This window comes from Mustela nigripes, chromosome 16 (genome assembly GCF_022355385.1).
Source record: "Mustela nigripes isolate SB6536 chromosome 16, MUSNIG.SB6536, whole genome shotgun sequence".
In the NCBI taxonomy this organism is placed as follows: domain Eukaryota; kingdom Metazoa; phylum Chordata; class Mammalia; order Carnivora; family Mustelidae; genus Mustela; species Mustela nigripes.
This window is the reverse complement of record NC_081572.1, coordinates 56,704,848-56,730,398: the sequence shown is the minus strand read 5'-3', so window position 1 is coordinate 56,730,398 and position 25,551 is coordinate 56,704,848. Positions and strand designations below refer to the sequence as shown.

Sequence of the window (25,551 nt, the reverse complement as noted above, 5' to 3'; positions counted from 1 at the left end):
TAGGCAGAGAGGCAGGCAGAGAGAGAAGAGGAAGCAGGCTCCCCACCGTACAGAGAGCCCGATGCGGGGCTCGATCCCAGGACCCTGGGATCGTGACCTGAGCCAAAGGCAGAGTCTTTAACCCACTGAGCCACCCAGGTGCCCCATTATTATTTTTTTTAATGCTGCCCTAGAACCCATTACCCCCATCCTATGACCCGCCATGGGTGGTTACGGGTTAAGCGCAGCCCTGCTGGGGAGTTGGAGCCAACATGCTTTCACGGGTTAGCACACAGGCTGGGAGAACCTTGTGGGCTCTGTGTGCTCTGGGTCAGCGGACAAGCGGGGGTCACTGCGTGGACAGAGGCAGGAGCTAAGAGCCCAAAACCTCAGCTTCGATTACGGCAGGCCTGGAGGGGAGATGGGGCCGGAGGAAGAGAAGCAGGCCTGGTGCACTATGGACATTAGTGGGGTTCTGGGGTGTGGGTGGCCTTAGCACGGTGCTCTGATGGGACGGAGGGACAAAACAGGTGGAGGGAGGGCAGCCCCAGGTGAGCTGGAGGGGAGGCCCTGGGGGGCTGAGCCGGAAGGCTGGGATAGCCGGCAGCTGTGGGAGGTGAGGGCTGGACAGGTTTTTTTTTTTTTTTTTTAAAGAGGGGGTCCCTGCCAGTAGGATGAGGGGGCGAAGTGGGACACAAGGGAGAGGCCGGGTATCTGAAGAGAGGGACATGGATGACCCTGGGCCTTCTGAAGAGGCACAGAGATGAGGTCATGACCCCGTGGCGCTGGGGACCAGCTCTGCAGCAGAGGAAGGGGGTGGCCCCGTGACAGTGGCTTCAAGATGGGAGCACTAGGACAGGGGAGCTCTTGTCTCTGAGAAGGAGGCTGTGAGGCCGCAGACTGTGGAGGTGTGGAGGTGAGATGGGCAGTGGTTGGGGCCGTGGTTTAAAAAGGGCGGGGGTGCTTGACCTGGGGACTCGTGCAGGCTGTGGGACACCGGGTGGACAGCTCTTGACTCGGCAGATGTTCCTGGAGCCCCGCTACGTATCCAAGCTCTGTGTCCTAAGCCCCTGGGGTTATAGCAGGGAACCAAAGACACACAAAAATAAATTCCTGCCCTCCGGGAGCTTCCGTTCTGCACGGCGGGGACACGTGTGAGCGAAGATGCGAGGTCTGCATTCGCGGTAAGATGCCAGGACGGGCGCAAGTCCATGCGCACGGCGCATGCGTGCGGGAAGCCAGGTGCCGCAGCTGGGCTGGGGGAGGGTTGGCCGTGAGCTTGCGGTGCTGGGGAGGGGGGCCAGGCAGGCTCCCCCGGGAAGGGACCTCTGAGCGGTGAGTGGTGAGCGGTGAGGCGTGGCCACGAGTTTATGGGGTGTCCCTCTTTCCTGTGGTGTAACTTGCCCAGAAAGGCGGACTATGCCGGGCAGAGTAGAGGGGAGAGGAGAAGGTGGTTATGGCCATGAAGGAGCCACAGACCTAAAGCCCTGCTCTGGGAGGCCCTGACACTGCTCGCTCCCTGGGCCCTCACCTTGCCTATGTCCTGTCTTCTGCCTCAGTCCCCTCTTCTTGCTGCATTGGACACTCCGCACAACAAAGACAAACGGGACGGGGTATGGGGGGTGCATAGCTTCGTTCAAAGTGGAGAAAACTGGTGACCATCGCTCTGGCCCCCCGGAGATGTCCTTCTTTCTGCATTGTTCTTGCTTCTGCTGTAGGCAGTGCCCCTCCGGGAAAATCGTTGCAGTGAGAGTTGTGTCAAACCCTGGGCACAAACCACACGGGGCCAGCCAGGGCTGGGAGGGTCAAAGAGGGCCTTCGAGATGCACTGGGCATGCTTCCCCAGGGCCTGAGTCTCCGGAGGCCCAGGGTTGCCCCTGCGGTGACCCCGTTTGTGACATTCTCCTGGGGGAGCATGCTGCGGCGTTGCTGTCTGCGTTCCTATCTGTGTCCCCGTGAGGGACCCAGGCAGGGCACGGCCTGTGGCCGACCTTGTGTCTCTTGCAAGCGTCCGGTTTCCCACACACACCTTCACCAGTGGCGTCTGAATGATGCTTGTGACTCTGGTCACTGGTCCTGCATTTGCCGCAGTAACAGACGGACATCGTTATGGCCCCATTTCCAGAGAAGGGAACCGAGGCACAGAGAGGTTCACGTGCACACCCAAGGTCAAGTACACCGTGCTGGTGTGACAGGTGGCATCTGAACGCCGGCACCCAGCTCGAGGCTCCCGGTCTTCACTGTGTTTTACAAGCTTTATCTCATCTGATAAGACAGTGCTCATAATTCCTGCTCCCCTTACCGACAGGCAGAGCAGCCGGGGGCAGGGCGGTGGGCCCCGCCAATCGCACAGGTGCACCATGCAGAGAGGCCCCTAAACCCCGTCTCAGCACCTCCCTCCTGCCTCGGGGCGTTTGCGGGTGAAGCAGACGCGAGACCTCGCCCCTCGCCCCAACGGCAGCCCGAATGAATCCCGGGATCACAGCTTGTTTGCATTTGTGAAGTTAATTGGTTTTCCAGACAGAACCACAGACTAGTGTCCCTGCCTCCTGCCCACTGTGCACTCCCATCCCTGGGGGTCCTGACAGCCCGCCGCCCAGACATCTCAGGTCCCAGTGCAGGCCGGGTTGTGGGGGGAGGGGGCAGAGGAGGGCTGCCGGACCTGGACACGAGAGGCGATTGTGAGGACAGGGGTCCTTGCCCCCCGAGGCCGGCCTGGCTCCTGGCTCCCTGGCTTGGGGCAGGCGGATGAAATCCGAACTCTGGAGGGAAATTTACTGCACAATAAAGAAAGAATGGGCCGCTTTGGGGACAATTAAAGCCACATTACTGTGGAATTACAGAGGGCGCCCAGGGAATTAGCCAAATCCAAAGCAGCCAGAAGCATCAGGGCCAAGAAATGTGGGGCGTTCAACATGCGGCCCCCCTTCTCCTTATACAAGGAAACTGTCTGGTTCCCCAACCCCCTCATTTGGGGGCAAGAAAAAAGAAACACTTCCAAAGACTTTACCTGAGGGGTACCATTGTCAAAACAACCCCCGTCCAGCTCAGCCCGTGCCTTAAATAGTTCTGTTCTGGGTTCAAAGCCCCCCCGAGTCATGGGGAGGTCCGGGGGAAAGGGCTGAGCCCCACCATTTGCAGCTGGGAGCCGAGGACTGTGCCAGGATTCAGAGCTGGAGCTGAACAGGGGCCCTGCGGGCTCTGCCCAGGGCTTTGGTATCCTCACCTGGAAAATGAGCTATTAATGAGGCTGTTGGGCTGACCAAGCATATAAAATTAAGCCGCCTTTGTTCTCCATCCCTTTATTTAAGGCTTCTTCTGGTGAGACGAAAGGAAAAGCCGTATGGTGTGGGTCATTTGGATGAGCAAATGTGTTAGTTGGGGCTCCGTCCGTGCCTCCCTCTCCCTCCCTTCGTGGAGAGGACGGGGATGAGGAGATGCTTCTGTGGTCACTAGCCGGCTTCGGGGCTGGGGGACCCTTCCGGAGGCCTCCGCACCTTTCAGACATCCCTTCACTCCCCCGCCATGGCTCACCTGGCCTGGGGGACCATGGCTTAGAGGTCGGAAGCAGCAGAATGAGGGACAGCCTCAGGAGAGGTCGTCGTGTCTGGGGCTCACCTGGGTGCAGGGAGCCGGGCCCTAGGCGTGTTACCCGTCCCTGCTGTCCTTTGTGGCTGAAATGGGCCCAGGTGGCCAGGAGGCAGCTGCTCTCTGAGAACTGCCCCCTGCCCTCTGCTGCCCCTCCCTGCCCATCTCCTCCTTCAGGTCGTGGCCGTGGCCGGGAGGGAGGTATTCGGCCCCACTGTTGGGCTGTGAATAATTTGGAGGAGGAAGGCGAAGGGGTTGTTCGGGAAAGGCTCCTCCTCTTTCCTATAAGGGCCAGCCCCTTGTTTGGTTCTTCCCTGGGAGTTGCAGCCTGATGGAGCCAGCAAGCTGCTGGGGTGACTCCTAAATCCAGGGGAGATGTTCAAAGAGCTCAGCAACCCTTAGTTCCCAGCGCCAGCTGTCACGGAGGGAACCCTTAGTTCCCACGTACAGCTGTGCTGGGGCATTTCCACGGGAGATCCGTCAGGCCTGAAGCCTTAGGAACCCTCAAAAAGTGGCTGGTTTTGTTTTTGTTTTTGAGTGGGGGCACTGTCCCGCCATTTGTGCACTGATCTGAATGCCCAGAAGATGCTCAGCGGCAATGCCATCTCTGCCTACGGGGGGGAGGTGACCGTCGTCCCCAGGGCCATTTTCCCTAGATAACTAGAACATCATTCCAGAAGGACCATTGGATTTGTTTTCTGCAAATAACCCCCCACATGTGCCCGCTTCTGCTGTCTCCTCCAGACTTGTGGTCTCTACCCCAACGACTCGGTTAGTTACAGACTGGAAGATTTCTTTAGTACTGCTTCTACCAGCACATGTGTAAGGTTGGACACCAGGCTGGTCCTGGCCTCAAACCTGGAACGATCTCGCGGCCCAGAGGCAGAGCAGTGTATCCTCCAGGGCTGAGTTGGAAGGGACTTTATCAGCCTCCTTCCCCCTCCTCCTCAGAGCTAGACTCTCTTGTACTGCGTCTCTCTACTTGCATGCCTCCAGAAGCGGCAAGATCACTCTCTTCCCTGGGTGGGGGGGCCCTCCTATCCTTGGCTGGCCGTATCTTCCGTTCCTTGTCACTGCCTCTGTCCTGTGGTCAGCCACCTACATTCTTTTGTTTTGTTTTGTTTTTAATTTTTAATTTTTTTATTATTAACATGTCATGTATGACTGGTTTCAGGGATACGGGTCTGTGAATCATAAGTCTTACTGAATTCACAGCACTCATCATAGCACATGCCTTCCCCAATATCCACCCCCCAGCCTCCTAGCCCCTTCCCCTCCAGCAGCCCTCAGTTTGCTTCCTGAGGTTAAGAGTCTCCATTTATGGTTTGTCTCCCTCTCTGGTTTCATCTTGTTTCATTTTTCCCTGCCTCCCTTCCCCTATAATCTTCTGTTTTGTTTCTCAAATTCCTCATTTCAGTGAGATCTTATAATTGTCTTCCTCTGATTGACTTATTTGCTTAGCATAATACTCTCTAGTTCCATCCACATTGTTGGAAATGGCAAGATTTCAGGGTTTTTTGATGGCTGCATAGTATTCCATTGTATATGTGGACCACATCTTCTTTAACCTTTCGTCTGTTGATGGACATCTAGGCTCTTCCCATAGTTTGGTTATTGTGGACATTGCTGCTATAAACATTGGGGTGCCGGTGCCCCTTCAGATCACTACATTTATATCTTTAGGGTAAATACCCAGTAGTGGATTGCTGGGTCACGGGGTAGCTCTATTGTTAACTTTGTGAGGAAACTCCACACTGTTTTCCAGAGAGCCGCCTACATCCCTTAGTGGCATGCAGCTTAATTAAAGCCTTTAACTGTGATCTCACGAACACTTCACCGATACCTAAATACACGACACCTGCTAAGTTTGGTTAAAATAATTGGATTCAGAGTGGGGGTGCAGAGTCGTGGGTCCATTCCTCCACAAAGCATATCCCGATTAAAATGGGGAAAGAATTTGGGCCATTCTAATCATAATGGCCTTCCTGTTCCTGTTTCTTCCTATAGGGCAGTGTGGTCCCATACGGGGATCTTTGCATGGGGACTTGGGGTGTGCTGGGGAACAGCGAGCCCCCAAAGAGCCACTCAAGGAGGACACCTTGAGTGGGACCCCCTGCTACCCTCTGGTGGGACTCATGGATGCCCAGAAGATGATTTTTTTTGATTAAAAAAAAAATTTTTTTTTTAAGCTGTTACGTAAAAAATCACATTGCAGGCAAAGCACACATGTGATGGGGTTCTGGAAGGCACTGGAGATAGGATGGCCTTGCCGCGCTTGGGGCATATTTTCACCAGGAAGTATTTGTTGAAATTCCCCTGGAACTGGGCGTCCCCATATATTTATTTGCTGAATCTGGCAGTCCTAGTTGGTAGAGGGCATTTGGTGTTGACCCAGTGTGAACCCCCCCGCCCCAACCACCTCCGTGGGAGCCCAGTTTCAGCCTGTCCCCGTCCAAGGGCAGGGGGCTCTGGCTCCTGGGCTCACGGGGCGCCGTGTGCTGTGTCCCATCCCTGGAGCTGTTTGGGCTGCAGGTTAGGCTGGACCCCAGAGCTTCCAGCCTGAGTCTGAGTTGAAATAAACAACAGATCCAGGACAGGAGCGCCACTGCCCGTGGGTCCGTGGTGATGGAAATGGGAGAGGTGTCCTGGGAATCAAAAGCATTTCCGCCCGGTGTCACAGGGGCAGAATCCACTGCAAGTCATTAAACCTCCTTCGCCGCCAGCCTCTCCCATGGTCTCACATCTCCAGCCCGGCATGTGCCAGATCCGGTGATGGGACCCATTACAGATGGGAAATGACTCCAAGGGAACCAGGGGCCAGGCTTGGCCAGGGCGGCTGGCAAATCAGCCCTCATATGTCCGTTTAATAAAACACAGGGAGTGTGTGCACCACCTCTGGGGAAGCGGGCTTGGAAGGGAGCCCCTTCCGGGCAGGGCGGTCAAGCCACAAGGCGGAGAGGATTTCGGGGCCACCAAAGTCCTTGGGGGGAAGCTTTGCTCGTAGAATCTAGCGTCCACTTCGAGAAACCTCTTGGCCTTCGGGAATGCGTTTCAGCAGCCACACACCGGGGCTTTATCAAGGTCTGTCCTGCCCACGACCATGCCACTCTCTTGCGTGCTGGAGGGTCTGGAGAGAGCGCTGAATTAAGAGTGCCCCTAACGAGTTCCAGGTCTTTGGCAAAGTCCCTTTGCCAGTTGGGGCTGCATTTTTCTCATCTCTCCGACAAGAGGGTAAACTAGGAAATGCTGAAAGCCCACACTAGCTCCAAAACCCTGATTTTGCCCTTGGTGGGGGACAACATCCCCTTTCCCCTTTGGGTTGAGAGATCTTGGGTGAGGACAGGGATGAGGTAGGGGCGTTCATACAGGGTCCTACTGTAAGGAAGAGGCAAGACCCCCTCATCTCTGGAGCTCTGCTTTGCAGCCAGTACTACCCTTGCAGGTGAGAGAGTTTGCATCTTGTACTTAGCGGGACTCCCCCCAAAATGATTCCAGAACAGGGCCCCCAAAATTCCAGAACAGGGTCTGGAAGGTTCCGGAACAGGGCAGCAACAAGGTGAGAGGAGTTTGAAGGGGGATTTGGGAGGGAGGGTCATTGGAAATGGGAATGCCACACAGTGGGCCAGGGCTGGAGACCCCCTCACACCCCCTGAGGCGGTGGGGAGGTGACAGAGCAGGGCCCCCTCTGCCCAGCTGCCTGGGGCGGGGCTCTGGAACGGCCGGGAGGGAGGATCCAAGGAATGAGGGCTGCAGACAGAGAACTGATGACTGCTCAGGGCTCACCAAAGCCTCCTCGGCATTTCCTCCACCGAGAGGGGCCTCCCCGCTCACAAAGATAAGGATGTTGATGCAACAGGAGCCCCTGTTGAGTTTAGCCTTAGTGGCCGAAGGGGTAGCGCAAGGAGCCATGGCGTCAAAGCCCGAGGGGAGGCAGAGAAGCCATAAAAGGGCAGAGGGAAGAAAACGCTAAGATGTTTACAGAGCGAAAAAGTCAGTGGAAAAAGTGACGGCGAGGTCAGGCCGATGCGGGGGGGTGGCCCTGGTCCGTCCACGGAGGAGAAACCGGTGCCCCAGCAGGCCATGGCTGTGCCTGGGGGACTGTGGGGCCACTGACTCAGGTACCCGGGTACGCGGGACCCCGGCCCAGCCCCAGCTCCCCAACAGCCTGACATCGGGGCGGGGTGTAGGGGTGCCCCCATGCTGGGCCACTCTCCTTGCCCAGCTGGAGTCCACATTTGGCTGCAGGAGGGAGGCAGGTCCCCCCTCAGATCTCCAATCTGTCCCCCACTCCCAGTCTGTCCTTTTCCAGCAGCCAGGAGAGGATCTGGCTGGGTTGGGGGGGGCAGCTCTCAGCGGCTCTTTTGTCTGACATCTTGACAAAGGGGCCGGCCTTTCCCAAGCCCCACAGGTGTGAAGAGCTTGTTACTCCTAGTGTTTGTTCAGCCCTATTAGTGGCCTGAAGGACTGTTGACAGAGGGCCCCTTTGTGCGCACACCGGGCTAAAGCTCTCTAAGCCCTCGGCAAACACAGGCCACTTATCTCTGGGGACTTTATCAGAACCATCTAAGGCCCGACGTGGCTGCTGGGAACGCGCGCCTCCTTGACTGGTTTCCCACTCCCGTTTTTATGGCTCATTTTTCCGACCACCTTGATCCACATCTTGTAGATTCTGTTTCTGATACTGGAGATAAAGCGCAGGTCTGGGGGTCAGAGTTTCCGTTTTCAAGTTGGAGCTTTTAAAAACATCAACAAAACCAAACCACAAAACTGTGCTGTGGCTCTGTGGGCCTTCTGTCCACCGAGAGGAGGCTCGTCGGAGAGATGCCTCCCCGTGAGAATGTGGCTTTGGCAGGGCTCCCGGGCCCACCGGCGGAGATCCGTGCTGCTGACACACCTCCTCCCCCAGCCCCCGCTCTGGGACCCCCACATGCCCCAGAGTGGATTCGTTCTCCTCCTCAGAGTGGTTTCCTCTGCCCGATACCCTGCTGGGTGTCCTTGCTACACCCTTTCCTCCTGGAAGACCCAGGTCACCACTGGCCCGTTGGCTGCCCCCTGTCCCCCATCATTGCCTCCTCCAGCAGGTGGAAGCCACAAGGTACCTACGGAATCAGAAACTTCCAGGGCTGGGGCTCAGCTGTCTGCCTTTTGGAAGGCAATTTCAGTGATTCTCTGCACCGGCCTCTGAGAACCGTCCTGTGCTGGGGTCGTGGGTGGGGGAGGGGGGTGGTGAGTGGCTCCTTGAATTGCCAACCAGGGCTCGAGACGAGGAGGAAGGGGTCATAGCCTCGAGAGCGCCGACGTCAGCCCGATGTCAAGCACAGGTGTCAACTCTGCAGCAGCGGGGCTTCCTGATGTACTTTTTAAAAAGATTTTATTGATTTGAGAACAAGCAGGGAAAAGGGGCAGAGGGAGAGGGAGAAGCAGACTCCCCGCAGAGCGGCGAGCCCGATGCGGGGCTCGATCCCAGGATGCTGGCATCATGACCTGAGTCGAAGGCAGACAGACGCCTGGCCAGTCGCCTGCCCCCAGGTGCCCCTTCACTCCCGTCTCTCTGACAGTTGTCCAGTGTCATGTCTAGGCGAGGCTCGTAAACAGCCTTTGAATTAAAATTGACGCAAGGCGCCCTTCAGACGGACGCAAACCTCTAGGGCCTTGACTGGGAACCAGACTGCCCACGTGCAATGCTTCTGGTCTCTTAGCAATTGTTGCATTTGCTTGGCTCATCCCGGCCAGTCACTGCTTATAGCGTCTGGCTGGTTGACGACTCTGGTGACAGGCTCTAAGGCCTGTGTTTGGGGGATAGGGAAAGGCCTTGGAGGAAGGTGACTGTGGCAGTGGCATTCACCAGACCCATTCGTGCCAGGTTAGTGGCAGAGACTTGGCAAGGGCGAAGACCACATCTGTCCTGTGCACTGTGACATCCCCAGGGGCTCAGGCAGTATCCATTAAAGGAAAAAATAAATCCATTTGCCATTAGTAAGGCGAATGGATTGTTTTCTGAATGGATCTAGGTGTGTGGTCATCGCTTTTCTGTCCAGCTCACCCGTAGCATAGGCATGAGAGGGTCTGGACCCCCAAAATCTGCCTCATGTGGCCCCTGTCCGGGAAGGAGCCCTTGGGGAACCTGGCTCCAAGTGTCCTCGGGTGCTGGCAGGAGCCAGGTGTGGGGGTGTGGGGGTGTGGGGAGCAGCGACAGCCCGGCCTGGTCACCTCAGAAGCTGAGATCTGGTCTCAGACAACACGCCACAGAAGGCGGAAAGCGTAAGATTTGTAAACAAGGGTCAAACCACTGCTAAATAAATAGATACCAAATAGAGTAGCGAAGAAACAGATAAAAGGGCATACAAGCTGCCTCAGACTCTTAAAAACAACTTAAATATTGGCCTCATTCCGAACCAGGCGTCTAAGAAGTAGTGTCTTTTGAAACCAGACCTCTGCCCTTGGCCCCAGCACGGACGCCCAGCCACGAACTCTACCCTTCATCTCCCTGCGGGCTCCCTGTCCAGCGAGTGGCTCGCGGAGTGGCTCGCGTTCCCACCCGTTTCTTTTGCTTTGGTTCCAGGTCTATTAGCCTGGGGCGGGGAGAGCGGGGCTTGTCAGATATGCAGACTCCCAGGCCCGCCCCAGACCCCCTGAAGCTGAATCGGGATTTGAACCGGATGCCCAGGTGACTCCCACGTGCAGGTCGCGTTCGGGGCGGGCTGGCTGGCCAGCCGGAATGTTCCATCTGTGTCCTGGTTCTCTTCCCAGGTCCTGCTCTGGGCGATGGTCCCCAGAGGGGCCTAGCAGAGTGCCCTCTCTGGCTGTCGAGTCCTTACAGCAGTTAGGACACTTGGACATGGTTGATGGATTTCCTGTGCCCATGGAGGGCGGGGCTCTGCCCCATTTGCTGCTGTCTCCCCTTGCACTCAGCCAGCTCCCCGTTTGTTCAAAGGCTCTAGGCGGCGTCTGTTGAAGGAGCGCACACGTCTCTCACCCCCTGGGCGTGTTCGAGTTTGCTCTTAGAGAATAGCATCTTAGCCAGCTCCCAGGGGTGAGACCATGACAGTCTCTCTCCAACCCCTCTCTTACCTTCTGAGAAGGCAACCCCCACTTGCTGCTCTAGCAGAGTGGGAGTTTTATTTCTTCTTTAATTTTTTAAAAATATTTTGTTTATTTGAAACAGTGCACATGAGTAGGGGGAAGGGGCAGAAGGAGGGAGAGATGCAGGCTCCCTGCGGGGCAGGGACCCAGACTTGGGGCTTGAGCCCAGGAGCCCAAGATCATGACCTGAGCCAAAGGCAGACGCTTCACCCACTGAGCCACCCAGGTGCCCCCAGCATAGGAATTTTAGATTTACCTGTTTACAGCTAAACTGTCCAAAATAACCGGCTCATGTATGCACCGTCCACAGACTGGAGGCTGCATATGCAAGAAACTGGTTGCCAGCCCTGGGATACCCATCCTGCAGAAGCACGACCCTCAGATCTGCCAGAAAGAAACTTTGCCATTTGGAACTCCACAAAGGAGTTAAATCAGCAGACAAGATTTAAGTAGCTCAAAGCAACACAAGAAATGTCACGAAAGTCGCAAAGCTGTAGATTGCCAGGATGTGGTCTAGGCAGACCATATAATTCTCCATCTGTCCTCTCTTTCTACGCATGCACCTGTCCACCTACATACCTATCCACCCATGCATGCATAATCTGTCCATCCATCCATCCACCCATCCATCCACCCCCTCATCCACCAGCCAGCCAGCCACCCACTCACACACCCACTTACCCATCCATCCACTCACATACACACTCATCCATCCATCCATCCATCTGTCCATCCATCCATCCATCCACCTACCCACCCACTCACACACCCACTCATCCATCCACCCACCCACCCACTCACACACCCATTCATCCGTCCATCCATCTGTCCATCCATCCATCCACCCACCCACCCACTCACACACCCACTCATCTGTCCATCCATCTTTCTGTCCATCCATCCATTCACCCACCCACTCAGCCATCCATCATCTACTTTCTAACTTGCCTACTTTTGCTCTTTCTTATTTGTACCATGAGATCTGCTCTGGGCCGGAGGAGGTAAGGGCAAACACTGCCCTGTCCTCAAGGAACCAGCACAGCTTGGGAGAGCATTTATCCTACTTTCTCTGAAAGCTTGCTGCCAAGAGCCCTCGTCTGCCCCCTCCTTCTGTCAGACAGGGAGCCCCTGGGCAGTTTGAGGGTGCGTCATCCATGCCCATGTCCCTCGTGGCCTGTGGCATGGGGCCTGACATGTAGCTGGGGTGCTCAGGTGTGTGTTGAGTTGAACTGGCTTGGGTGGTGCGGTGCTGAGGGTTCAGACAACCCAGGTTTGTGGGACAGGTTTGGAAGAACTCAAGGAATGATGGTGACAGGAATATGTTAAAACAGGACTTAGAGGACCTCTTGAAGGAAGCATTTGTTGGGCCCCTTTTCCCATCAGATTTTGGAAGGGGGATATGGGGGGAGCAGTCTCCTGTTCCTACCTCCTTGCCCCGTGTTATGCTCCTAGGTCTGAAATGTAGCCACACGTGATGTGTCCGTGGGGATCCCCACTTGACAATTGAACGAGGGCATGGAGGTTGGGGTCTAGACCCACTCTCTCTGGGTGCCTGGGGTACCTCTGGACAGGACACAGTGCCTGCAGGGCTCCTGGCCCTGGCTCATGGAGGTTCCTCAGAAGTTGTGCTGCCCCCTGCCCCCTTTTCCCCCAGGCTGACCTCTGCTCTCACAAAGCTACCTTTTCCTTCCCTCCTTGAAATCTGATAATGAAACTAATACCCAATATTTTTGCCTCCAAGAGAGGCAGGAGATAAACAAGAAGGCATGAGGGATTAAGGTGTCCTTTTGAGGAAGGGGCTGGGGCCCAGCTGGGAGTGGGGTGACATCTCAGTGTGGAGCCAACAGACCCAGATGGGGATGCATCGCCTGATGCATTTTTCCATTTGTGCAGAGAAAATAAAACACAGAGAAAAGAAAACAAGCTGTAAAATACTTTGCAGAAGCCTGAGCGTGGGCAATTGCCACTTGATGTCCCCTGACAGCTCCAAGAGGAGGTGGGAGGGAGGGGAGTCCTGCCTTTTGATGTTTGGTCTCTGAGCTTTCTTTTGTGTGACCAGTTGTTTAGGAAGAGACTTCTGTTGGTGTAAGGTGCATATGGAAGAGAGCAATCACCCACGGGTCCCCCTTGGGGTGGGGAATGGAGATGCTGAGCTCCCTGGAGGGGCTCAGAGTTTCAGGTAGCTTCTTTGGCGGGGGGTGAGGGACAGCTGACACTGTCTTTACAGAGGAGGACACAGTGAGCATCTGTCTCTGTGAAGGACCAGAAGATGCTGCTAGTGAGGCTCTCCCAGTACAAGAGAGCTTTGAGGAAGCCAGACTTGAGTGATCTTTCCAGATCCCTGCACCTAGGCAGGTGTACAAAGCCCCGTGACTTCTGTGCCTTTAGGAAAGGTTCAGATTCTGTGCTGTAGTCCCTACTGTTCCTTCCAGTAATGTGGGTCCTTTCCTCTGGGGTAGTGGGCCAGGAGCCAGAAGACCTGGGCTCTAGTCCTGGGCCCCCATTTACTGCCTTGGTGGTCCTGATAGGTCACTTCATCCTGAGCAGCCCTGAGCATCCTTGTGTGGCTGAGTGAGTCCAGAGGGACAGTGGACGTGCATATGTATGCTTGATGGTCCCTTGTGCTGGGGCAGAGGCGAGGCTGATCCAGGGGCTAGAGGTGCTGAGGGACCCGTGGTGAGGCTCTCAGGAGTCATTCTGTGGTCTAATTTGCCCTCCAGTTGCTTCCAGACTCAGGTGTGAACTGAACTTCTCTTGTGACCCCTCCCCCACAATGCCTCCCTATTAAGCCGTGTCCTTCTCTGCTTGTCAGCTAGGTGACTAGTGGCATGCCTCTTGCAAGAACATCTGAAGAAACTAGTAATGTCAGAAAAATTAAAGAGGCAAATGTATTTTTTAAATCACAAAAGTAATAAATGAATATGAAGCTGGTACAGATTTATGCAGCTTGTAGGGTAGAAAAAGCACACAGTTTTTAGTCCACTATTATAAGAGCATTACATATTGTAAGAAAAAAAAAAAACCACCTCATTTGAAAAGTGGGCAAATGGCACGAACAGGCAATGCACAGGAAAAAAAAAGAGAGAGAAATACAAAGAAAAACACACGGAGAAATGTCCAACCTCACTGGTAACGGAAGACACACAAATTAAAATCATGTGTGTGTGTTTTCCAGACAAATCAGCAGAGATGAAAAATAAAGAATTCCAATAGCAAAGGGGTAATGCTCTTTCCTTCCAAGGGCGTGGTGAGACAGTAGCTCTCAGATCCTGTCTGGAGGGACTGGAAGGGACAGGTCTGCTCGCGCTGCCTTTCTCCAGGGCGATTCGGCAGTTTGGATCCTGAGTTAAAACCATGCGGATCCAGCAACTACCCGAGGCATGCCGTCTTGAGAAACTCCTGGGGCAGCAGCCATCAGAGCAGAGCACAGATGCACAGGTCCAAAGCTGGTCACCGTCGGTGTTGTGTGTTACAGTCACAAACCCAGAACAACCCAACTGCTCAACCCCCGGGGAGGCCCCGCTTTGAAATGCACCCACTGGGGATTCCAAAGAGCCCATTACACACACACGTACACAGGGGAGACGAGATGGCCTCTCTCAGTCATGCAGAACAATATCTGGCATTAAAAGATGTTCATTATTCCGGGAAAATAGGCCACGGAGGGAGATGCACGAGTGTGAGCCAGGTCTGTAGCAAAGTTTGACAGCTCCACAGCTGAGCAAACGTCAGTTAAAGTCTGCAAGGGACGACCCCTGTGTTCACCGTGGGTCCTTTGGCTGCAAATCTGAGTGCGTACCCCCTCCCCTTTTCTGCTTTTGTTTATCAAATGTCTGGCACTGAGCATTTCTTTAGACATTCCATAAAACGCGATTCGAAACAAACTGAGCACAAAAGCAGGCAAAGCATGCTGAGGAGGGAGTGGGAGTAGACCAGAGGGAAACTGAGTTAGCCTAGAGGTCGGAGCCCAGAGGAGCAGGTCACGGGCAACACGGAGTTGGTCTGAGGGGGCCGCGTGGGATGCCCCGGGTGGGGGTCGGGGGTGAAAGGAAGGTGGGTCTGGGACAGATGTTAACACCAAGGCATGGAGGATAAGAAGGGTGCGAGCAGATGAGGAGGGTTCTGGGGAGAAGAGAGTCCTCCAAGCCACGGAGGGGGCAGGCGAGGGGGTCCTCACCCATGGTGTGCTCTAGAAACTGAAAAAAGTGGGGGACCACTCAAGCCTCAGAGCGGGGTGGGGGTAGGGTGAGCAGAGCTGAAGAGAGGGGTTGGGGAGAAGCAGGACCAGCTTATTCGGAGCCCCGAGGGTGTGACAGCTGATTGAGATTTTACCCAGAGGAAAAACGGGAGGGCCACGGAAAGACTTTCAGCTGGTGACGGACATCCTCAGACTGGAGCCCAGAATTCCTGCTCTGGTGGCCGTGGGAAGGGAAGCAGGGCCGGCAGGAGGGAAACCAGATGAGAGGGTGCCCGAGGGAAGGCGGGAAGGAAACCCCAGTGCAGGCAGCCCCTGAGCCCTCCGTGGCTTGTGGAACAGCCACAGGTGGCGGGGGCAGTCTGGTGGCCCGAGCTCGGGATGGAGGGGGCAGTGTGCTCCCGCAGAGCAGAACGCCCTGGAAATAATGCAGGAGTCTGCTCGCACTGCCCTCTCTGGAAACCTCAGGCTGGAGGCTTAGCCGGTACACGTGTGTTTCTCATGGTTCTGGAGGCTGGAAGTCCAAGGTCAAGGTGTCGGCAGAGTTGGTTCCTCCCGGGGCCTCTCTGCTTGGCTAGCAGACCCCCTCTCCTCTGTGTGTGCGCCCCTGTGTGTGCAAACTGCCTCTTCTCATAAGGTATCCTGTCAGATTGGAGGACAGCCCACCCTCGGAGCCTCGTTTTGATGTAATCAGCTCTGGAAAGGCCACGTCCCCAAACACAGGCTGTTCTCAGCAGCTGGGTGAGGGCCTCCACGTATGAATGGGGAGGACGGTCACCACCAGCTCCTCGCAAGCAGGATTGGGGCAGGAGGAGGATGGCCGCCCCAGCTCCCAATTTTAAGGGGTGTGTGTGTGTGTGTGTGTGTGAGAGAGAGATGGGGGTTGGGGGCTGGCAGCCTGGTGGTTGGAAATGAACAGTGTCCACATGAGAGGGACGCAGGGGGCTTGCCTGTGGTTCAGGTGTGGCTGGGTGGCTGGTCGGTGCTTCTGGATGCAAACAGGGGAGCCAAGGAGAAGCTCCCAGGGAAGGATTGCGGTCCAGCAGCGGAGTTGGGGGGAGGCTGGGGATGGTCCCTCCTGCGGTCCAGCAGGAAAGCTAGGAGAGAACCTGGGAACAGTCCCTCCTGTGGTCCAGCAGTGGAGCTGGGGGAGGCCGGGGACAGTCCCTCCTGCGGTCCAGCAGCAGAGCTGGGGGAGGCTGGGGATAGTCCCTCCCTCGCCCCTGCCCTGACGCCTCTTCTGCCTCCCACAGCCTGTAACTGTAACCTGCACGCCCGGCGCTGCCGCTTCAACATGGAGCTCTACAAGCTGTCGGGACGCAAGAGCGGGGGCGTCTGTCTGAACTGCCGCCACAACACGGCCGGCCGCCACTGCCACTACTGCAAGGAGGGCTACTACCGCGACATGGGCAAGCCCATCACCCACCGCAAGGCCTGCAAAGGTAGGCAGGGGCGGGGCCTCGGGAACGGGTCCTCCTGTCCTCTCCTCTGTCCTCCCTTGTCCCCATGCACACCGGCCTCGACCGGGACCGTGTCGCTCGCTCGCTCGCATGTACGCGTGCACACACACGGCCTCCCTGGTATTTGGGGGTGTAAGCCGGAACAAAGGGGTGGTGGAGACATGGCCCCAAGGAGAAGAAAGGAGAAGGTGTGAGCCCCTCCAGGGTGCAGAGCCCCGCCCCCGCCCGGCTGCTCCTCCCGGCGCAGGTGTGCTGCATACCAGGGGGCGGGGGTCATGTTCACCGGGCTTACCGGCCGCACAAAGGGCCCTCTTTTACCCGAACCACGCAGACGTATTTCTTTGGATGTGTGTGCGCCCCGGCCCCTGCCCGGGCCTCCCGGCACTCACACAGACACGCACGGTCACAGTCGCGGTGAGGTTGGTGGCTTTGGGGGGCAGGGTCTCAGAAGGAACACTTAATCCACCTGCAAACAGCTTTCCTTCTGAGGACAAAAAAAAAAAAAAAAAAAAATTAAAGGGAGACCGGAGACTGATGTTCTCCCTTTCTGCTGTTGTGTTTTCTCTACCTCCCCAACCCCCAACAAAAATGAAGCAATGGTCACATAACTCAGAGCTGTTGAAATGCCAGGAACTCAGTGCTATTGTTGTGGGGGGGAGTCCTGGGGGTCCCCCCCATGCCACATTTGCTTTTGGGAATTCCAGGAACCGGGGCTGCCCCTGTCTAAAACTTGAGGCCCTAGAGCCGGGGCTTTGCCGTGAGCTTGGGTTCCCAAGAAGAGATTTCTCTCCGAGGGCTCTTGGGGCCGTCATCCGGCATGATCGGGATCCTGAGACAGACCCATGTAGACCCTGACATAAGCAAGACCCCAGCCACAGCAGCGTCAGGCTCAGACGAGCAGCTGCATTCCAGAAACCCGTCTTATCCGGAAATCTGCCGGATGTCGGACACGTGTATGGACCACCGGCTCCATGACTCGGCCCAGCGCAGAACAACAACGCGGGGCTTCTTTTAGAGGAATTGCTAAGAATTTTTTTAAATGGCAGCAAGCAGAGCCATCACCAACCGGGCCCATGAGGCCAGCCCCGCTGGTGGAGAATTCTTTCCACCAAAATGAAACAGGTTCCCAGCCTGTCTCCTTCAGGAGGAGTCCCTTGGGTTCCACAGGAGCAGGGGTGAATCGTGGGTGGCTCCCGGGACACCAGCGAGCTGTCCTCCCAAATCTGTGCCTCTGGTGGTTGTCAAGAGAAGTTTACCCCTAAAGATGGCCCGGCTATTGCCACATCCCAAACCAGCGAATCAAGGTGACACTACCCCAGGAGACTTGGAGCAGGGACCCACCGAGAAGGTGGCTGGAAGCAAAGGGACCCAGAAATGTCTCCGGTGGCCGGAAGGCACAAGCAGCAGCATGACCGGGGAGAGAGAATGGGCTTCGGATTTTCAGAGACCAAACTTGGAAGGTGTCCAGGTCCTTCGCCTGTCGTCTTTCCTTTACAGAAGAAATCAAAGCCGAGGACTTGTAAACAACGGTCGCACATAGATTTCTTGGGGATCTGGCAGGGGAATTTTAATCAGCAGGAGCCACTCAGGTGGGCAGCCCTATGCCTGTGGTTGGGGGGGTCTCAGCTGTGCACGGAAGGGCAGCGGTCATGCGCCCTCAGAGCAGGAAAGACCTGTCCCCTGGAGAGGCAGGAGCGAGCAGGGCCTCGGTCATCTTACCATTCACCTCCCGTCCCTCTCCTCTGTTGTATGCAGGGAGGCTGGAGAGCCACCTGCAGCCTCTCCTGGCTCAGGCTGAGATGTCGGGAGGCCACCAGGTCCTAGGAGCCTGCAGGTTGTCCTCTGGGGCTCTGCCACTCTGCTGGTTCCCAGGCGGGACAGGTGCAGGCAGACGAAGGTGTGGTCCTGTCTTCTTATTTCAAATGCTGTGGCTGGCCTTGGTAGCTCTGTGGTCCCTCAGAGTCTTGGACAGGAGCTGCCCTCAGCCGTAGTGGGTCCTGCTTCCTGATGGGCGAGGAAAGACACTGCCTGAACGATCTGTTCTCTGATTAGCAAACGGGAAGAATGTGACCTGAAAGGTCCTGCTGGTTCTCCGGTACGGAAAGTTCTAGATCTTTCCTCTTTGCTCTCTTTTGTCTGGTGTCAGCCTCTCAGGACCATTGGGAACTCTGAATCCCTTGTTCCCCATGGGACATTGCCCACCCAATGGAGACCCTACATCTGGGGGCGTCGTCGGAGGGAGACCAGCTGCGGGCTCAGACCCCAGCAGAGAGGGCCGTGTACCCTTGAGGTCTTCAGACGGCAGTCGCTATGCCCACCCTACCCTCACGGGGTCCATCTGTCCGTCCGTCTGTCTGTCCTGTCCATTGTCTTGTCTTCCCAGGGTGGGTCGGTTTGAGGAAATGGCTCCTTTGCTGGAAGCCTTTTGCCCCGGGATGATGAGCTACACGCAGCGGTGGCGTGCGGCCCCGGCCTCCTGGGGCTGACCTCCGGGAGCCCCACTGTCGCCTCCGGTTGTGTACTTGCTTGCTCTGTCGCGGGGACATTTCACTGGGGAACTGGGACAACTGGCAGAGGCCGTGGACCCTAGGCTGCTTGGGAATGGCCACTGGGGTCCTCTTTACCCTTGGCTTCCCAGGGCCCGGGAGGAGCCCCAGGCAGGGGGCTGAGGCCACCCAGGCCCTGCTGGCGATTGGCTGGGCTCCCGACCTCGCTCACTTTAGAGCAGGGGTGGACCCAGACAAGAGCAGCTTGGAGCAAGGGCATCAGATTCCAAACGTTACTGTGCGGTCCCCCCATTGGGGAAGTTTCATAGCAACAGATTCGTTGGGTTCTTTCTTCCCTTCCCTGGTTTAGAACCAAACCGGGGCTGGCCAGGCTGGTGCATACAAAGGGCCATAATAAACATGCCCGGGGACACAGGCGGCTGCAGTCCGCCTGCTATTCAGCGTAATTTCACACCACTGGGAAGGCCTCATTATGGCGCAGGCTGTTGTCCCATACAAAGTCAGAGGAGATGAATCTCTCCCTTTTCTCCGCAGAATGGTTTGTGAGGGATACTCATCCTGGAATCTGTCAAAAGATAGGCCGTTTTGTTTACCATTTGTCTTCTTTATGGACTCGGGGGCTCTTTTCTCTTTAGAGCCGGCAAAGAAGACACTGCCGTGTTGGACCATTCCAGCCGTGTCTCTATTTGAACGATATTAATTTATCATCTTCCCAAACCCTCTGTGATGGATAAAGACATTCCGGGAGTCTCCCGTGAACCGAATCGCAATGAGAGTTAAGAAATGAACCACCGCGTCTCGCCAACGCCCCCGCACAAAGGGCCTGCGTCCCGTCTCTCTGGGCAGTTTCCTTCACAGGTTGCCCTGCCTTGCCCACCTCCACCCTCCAAGGCCACAGTCAATGTGGCCAAAATGCAGACCGCCACGATGGTGTCCGGGTCCTTGGGCGGTCGCAGGGCCCAGGCACGCACCGTTCTCGCCGTCTTGGCCAGTGCACACCTGAGACTCCCAGCCACCCCACCCCCTTCCCGTTTCTAATGGCAGCTCTGCGAGAGCTCGGGGAGGAACTGGGCACCTGGGCCCGCCCCCTCGGCCCCCCCGACCACTGTGTGGGTCTCCCCATGTCTTTCTCAGCCTTGATTCTCAACCTTCACTAAAGGGCATCCTTGGTATAGTCTAACTTGTTGTCGCCCTTGGCTGCACTTTGGAATTGCCCGGAGATTTGAAAATCTGACACCCCCCCAGGGATCCCGTCTTGATGAATGAGTCCAGATGAGACCCGAGCACTGGGGAATAAGGAAAGGAGTGAGACCCGGGAGCTATGCTGGTGATGCTCACGGGGGAGGGGCAGGACTTATTATCAATGAATTTAAATGTTTTTTTAAGGCTCTCTTGATGAAAATCGAGTGGGACAGGATTGTTTAACATTTTTTAAAAAATTAAATTTTGCCAGGCAAGGCTGGGAGCTTAGCTGGTGTATCCTGATGACTTAGTGTCTGGAGGGAGGCACGGGATTGGATGGTTATCGCAGCTAGATGGGGTGTGTGTGTGTGTGTGTGTATGTGTGCGCTTGCACACACGTGACAATGCGTGCAAAGCAGATTGGATTGTTTGAGGGTTTATTATATTTTTAAATTTTAAGTCCCTTTTAATTCTAATGTTTTTTAAAATTTAAATTCAGTTAGTCAACATATAGTATATCATTCGTTTCAGATGCAGAGTTCAGTAATATGTCGGTTGTGTGTAAACCCCAGTGTTTTATGGGTTTTATGGGTGGCTCAGTCGGTGAAGCATCTGCCTTCGGCTCAGGTCATGATCAGGGTCCTGGGATGGAGTCCTGCATCAGGCTCCCTGCTCGGTGAGGAGCCTGCTTCTCCTTCTTTCTCTACTTGGCGCTCCCCCTGATTGTGCTCCCTCTCTTTCTCTCTGTCAAATAGATAAATAAAACTTAAAAAAAACAACAACAACAACACCCGGTGCTCATCCCATCACGTGCCCTCCTTAATGCCCGTCACCCTGCTACCCCATCTCCCCACTCCCCTCCCCTCCAGCAACCCTCAGTTTTGTTTCATGGTTTGTCTCTGTCTCATTTGAGGGGTTAATGACATCACTCTCAGGCACTGTCCAGGCAGCCCACAAAAACCTAAAAACCTCAGGAATACCCTTTGTTCTGTGGGTCCCGTGTGACATTTATTTCTGGTCTGTGACCCTGTTGGGAGCGCAGGGAAAAGCGTGATCCCCTTAGGGAGGAAGGCGCTCAGTGGCCACGGCAGCTCCCGGAGAGCCCATGACCTGAGGAGTAGGCTCTATCAGGGGGCTGAAACGGCCTAGCACTCAGGGGTGAGGGAAAATCAGGAGAAGAAATTCCCCCATGCAAGAGCCGACTCCAACTGTGGTCTCTGGTGGCGCATCCTTTCCCTGTTCCCGGGGACCGTGGGGGTCAGAACCCCCGATCTCCGGATTTGGCTCCAGGTTCAAAGCCTGTGGAGCATCCTGCAAATCACTTGAGCCCCCTAGACCTCAGTATCCTCATCTGTGAAATCGTGTTCAGATTTATGGCCTCTGAGTCCCAGCCAGCTTCTACATTCCATGGCCTGCATGCTCTTTTCAAATCTTCAGAATTTTACAGGTCCCTGATAACAGCGGGACAGTGTCCTGCGTTGGTGGAATTTGTAACCCTGGAGCTTGGAAGAGCCGGCAGAACCGGGAAATGGAGTGCAGGTGATGTTGCTCTGGGGGCGTCCCCGCTCCCGTGACCCGCACAAGTGCCCTGCTCCTACAACAGGGTCTTTCAGCTCAGCTCTGTGTCCCATTTCCCTGACACCCTGGCCAGTTGCCCTTGCCACCCCGCCACGGGACACCCACTCTCCTCCTGTTTCTGCTCGGACAATTCGTGGGGAGCCCACGGGCCCTACTCTTGAGCAGAAAAGCCCTTGGATCTCTGAGCTGCCTCAGTTAACGGAGCACATGTTACTCATGTCCAGTACATGAGATGGCGCAGGAGACATCCCAGGCACAGGGTGCAAGCACCCTGTGCCTGGTAGCAGTTAGGATCCTTTGTCCAAGCAGGAGAAGATCCACTAAACAGAGCCACCTGCGGTGGCCAGCTTGCACACAGAGCAGAGACTATCTGATCACCTTAGTGCCTTCGGTGAGCTGTGATGCATGGGGGAACCGGCCCTGTCTGCTGGAGGGGCTCCGCCCCGGTGTCTGCTGTAATGCTGTTGCACACTCGCTCTCAGGGATGGACGTGCTTTGGGAGCAAAAATGACACATGGGGTGCACAGCAGCATTGAGTGCCCAGTAGCTGCTTGTGGAAATGCTGAGGAGACATGTGGGATGGGCTGTGTGCATGTAAATGTACATGTACATGTACATGTAAAAGTGCTATTGAGAAGGGCCTGGCAGCCTCCTGGGGGTTCCTGGCCAGCGTGGGGTCGGGAGCAGGATGCAAGGTCCATGCTCGTCCCCACTGCCCTGCTACATGGGGACCCAGGTGCTCTGGTGCCTCCTCATTGAGCTGCCGTCCAGCCCCCATCACCTGCCCCAAGCCTGTGTGCGTGGACACACACACACACACACACACACAGGCATACAGGCACACACACACACACACACACACACAGGCACGCTCTCTCCCCATCTCCATTTCTCTCTGGGAACCATCTGTAGGACCCATGCCTTCCGCCTCAGCTGTAGATCAGGTGCAGGAAGGCTATGGTTAACTAGATCACGGAGGGTCAAATAACCCAGCTTGGGATTACGGGGCTCCCCTCCCCTTCCTGCTTTCTGCACCTTGATCCAAGTGGGGCAGGGGAGAGGCAAGGTAGTGCAACTTGAAACATTCATTCTTTTGTGCCTTGTTAGCAACTGCTGGGAGAAAGGAAAGCATAGCCACAAAGGAGGTGGACACAGACAAAGTGCTGAGGGGAAGTTTGTGCATAATTTGCGGACATAAATTATCCTCACTCCCTCGTGAGTGTGCAGAATTTAGGAGTGGGGAGTGTTGTGCATGGAGGTTGCTGACGATCTAGGATGTGAGGGGATTACCTTTCATGCTGCCCCACTTCTTCCCTCCAGGGAGGGAATTTGGCCCAAGTTTATGTACTGACTGCATGATTATTGAGCACCTGCTTGCATGTAGCAGAGGGGTGGTTCCAGTGCTGAGCAAGGCAGACACAATCCCTTGGAGCTCACTTTCTGGAGGGAGGTCAATGGTGAAGAAAGGACAAAAAGTAAGTAGAAGATTGTATAGATTGTGGTGAGTTGTGTCGAGGAAATACACAGGGTGGTAGGAGAGCATGTCATGGTGGGGGGTGGAGCCCCTCTGCCAGGTGGCCAGGGACGACCTCTCTCAGGACAGAACATTCGAGGTGAAATCTGTGATATGAAAAGCAAGAGGAAGCTGAGGAGTGTGCAGTACCAGCGTCCGGAAGCAGGAAAGGGAGCTGAGGCGGTTGAGGGGCAGTTCTTGGGAGCGTGGACGGGAGGAGGACCCAATTCAAACAGCATTGAAAGCCATGGTTGGGGGGGCGGGTACAGTCAGGAGAGGAGAGACTAGAGTGATGGATCTGGCTTACTTTTTAAGATGCTCCTTCTATAGGATGTGCCATGGATGGGAGAAAATGTTCCCACATCACAACGGGACAAAGGCCATGATTCACAATACAAGAAGAACTCTCAAAATTCATCAGTAAGAAAACAGACCACTCAGTTAGAAATGGGCGACATACTTGAACAGGTACTTACCAAAGAAGCACAGGTGGCAATTTAATACATAAACCGTTATTAGTCATTGGAGAAATATAGATTAAAACCATGAGATACAATTGTACACCTATTAGAATGTCAAAAATACACAGTACTGCCAATTCCAGGCATCAGCAAGGATATGTAATGACTGGAACTCTCATACACGGCTGGTGGGAATTCAAAACAGCAAAGCCACTTTGGAAGACAGTTTTGCAGTTTCTTATAAAATTAAACATAGACCGGCTATAAAAGTTTGCAGTCTGTGTACCGTGGAGCACTACTGGGCCATGAAAATGAATGAGCAGTTGCTCAGCAGTTGCAGCAGCTGGGACACATCTCAGATGCGTTTGGCTGAGTAAAGAAGGCCAGGCCCAGAGACTCCGAATGGTGCATCCATACGTCGTACATACTGGACAGTCCCAGAATACGATGTTCTGAGAAGGGGAAGCTAGAGGGGACAGAACAGATCCGTGGTCCCCAGGAATTGGGGTGGGGGTGCTGGCCGCAGACAAACATGAGGGACTTCCTGGGAGAGTTGGAATATTCTATATCCTGATTGGCGTGGTGGTTCCGGGAATCTACACATGCGATAAAACCCGTAAGACGGTACAGCCAAAAAAGTGCTGTTGCTCCATGCGAGTGAAATGATGATGGTGATTGTGAGAAGTTTTCCATGGGGCCCTCTGACAGCCTGTCTTTGGCCCTCTTGCTTGCCATCTCATGTTACTCACAGCTCTGAGCTCACTTGCCGACCAGTCCCACTCAGGTCGATCCCCCTTTGCTCCTCCTCCTGCCTGGGTCCCCGAGCCTGACCCCACTGGTCTACCACCTTGCCTCAGGTCCCCTCCATTCTGGAGCACCCCAGCCAGCCTTGGTCAGCGTCCATGTTTCTCTTCTTGGTGGCAAGTCCTCCTCACCCCGTTTGGGGAAGTGGAGAAGAAGCATGTTCTTGGGCACCACTTAGTGCCCAACATGTGTCCTCTTTGTCCTCCCCCAGCACCACCTCTAGGCGAGGGGGTCTCCCAGTGCTTCCCCTAAGAGGCCCAACACACATATGAAAGACATGGGAACCCTTCGGAACTGAGTCTGGTTTTCTTTGAGGACGCTGACCCTTCTGTCTCTGGGCACTACCCTCACCTGCACTGAGCATGCTCCAGCCCTCCTCCTCCTCCTGACGGTCCTCCCTTCCTCCCTCTATCTCCCTCTTCCTCCTCCCCCCTCCTTCCTCCTCCTCTCTTCCCTCCTCCCTACCTGACCTCCCACAGCAGCTGGAGCTCAACCTGGCCCACACCGAGGGTCCTGACTGCCTTTACCTTCATTGTGGGTGGCAGCCAGGCACACAGACCAGTCTCACCAGAGCAGAGAAGAACATTCCCCCCCTCACCCAACACCCCAACCAGACATGGCTCTTGGGCCTCAGGTGACCTGGTCAGCTCTGGGGAGAGCCACGTTCACTAACAGCATGATCAGGACCCCCAGGCTGATTGTCTTCCTTTTCACAAGGCCAGCGGTTGGCCTAGGGAAGAAGGTGCTGGGTCCAGGCTTAGCACAAGATGTGTACATGTGTGAGCTGTGATGACCTCTGAAGGCAGGGTCAGTGTTGTGATTGTTCTAAGTCCCCCCTCCATCCTGGAGCAGCTCCCAGGGGGTCTGGGTGCCAAGCCAGCTCCCATCTCCTCTGCAGGGATGTCCCCTGGAGGGTCCTGCCTGACCCCTGGGGCGGGGCGCCCTGGAGCTAGGTGTGCAGGAAAAGCAACCAGATCTCCTGATAGGGTGCAGGAAATCTGTGTGGGCTGCAGTGGATAAGGCCCGCCTTAGACATGCATCCTCTCCTGATGGAGGCCGTGAGCCTTTCGGGACCCAGGACAGGGGGCGTTGGGAGAAGCTGGGAGAGGCAGTGCTCGGGGACAAGCAACCTGGGATCAGGACTGTCTGCCTTTCTGGTCAGCTTTGCCAGGGCTCTGGGTGTGGACAGAAGGCCTGGTGC

At 55.5% G+C, this 25,551-nt stretch overlaps 1 protein-coding gene across 5 annotated transcripts in view; it reads left to right on the top strand.

The window, feature by feature from the left end:
- Window positions 1-25,551, top strand: part of NTN1 (netrin 1) — a 171,790-nt gene that overhangs the window by 94,915 nt on the left and 51,324 nt on the right. For all 5 annotated transcript variants that reach the window (XM_059380529.1, XM_059380530.1, XM_059380526.1 and 2 more), the window contains exon 3: window positions 16,099-16,287. In XM_059380529.1, coding sequence (XP_059236512.1) covers window positions 16,099-16,287 — 189 coding nt within the window. The remainder of the gene's footprint in view (window positions 1-16,098; window positions 16,288-25,551) is intronic.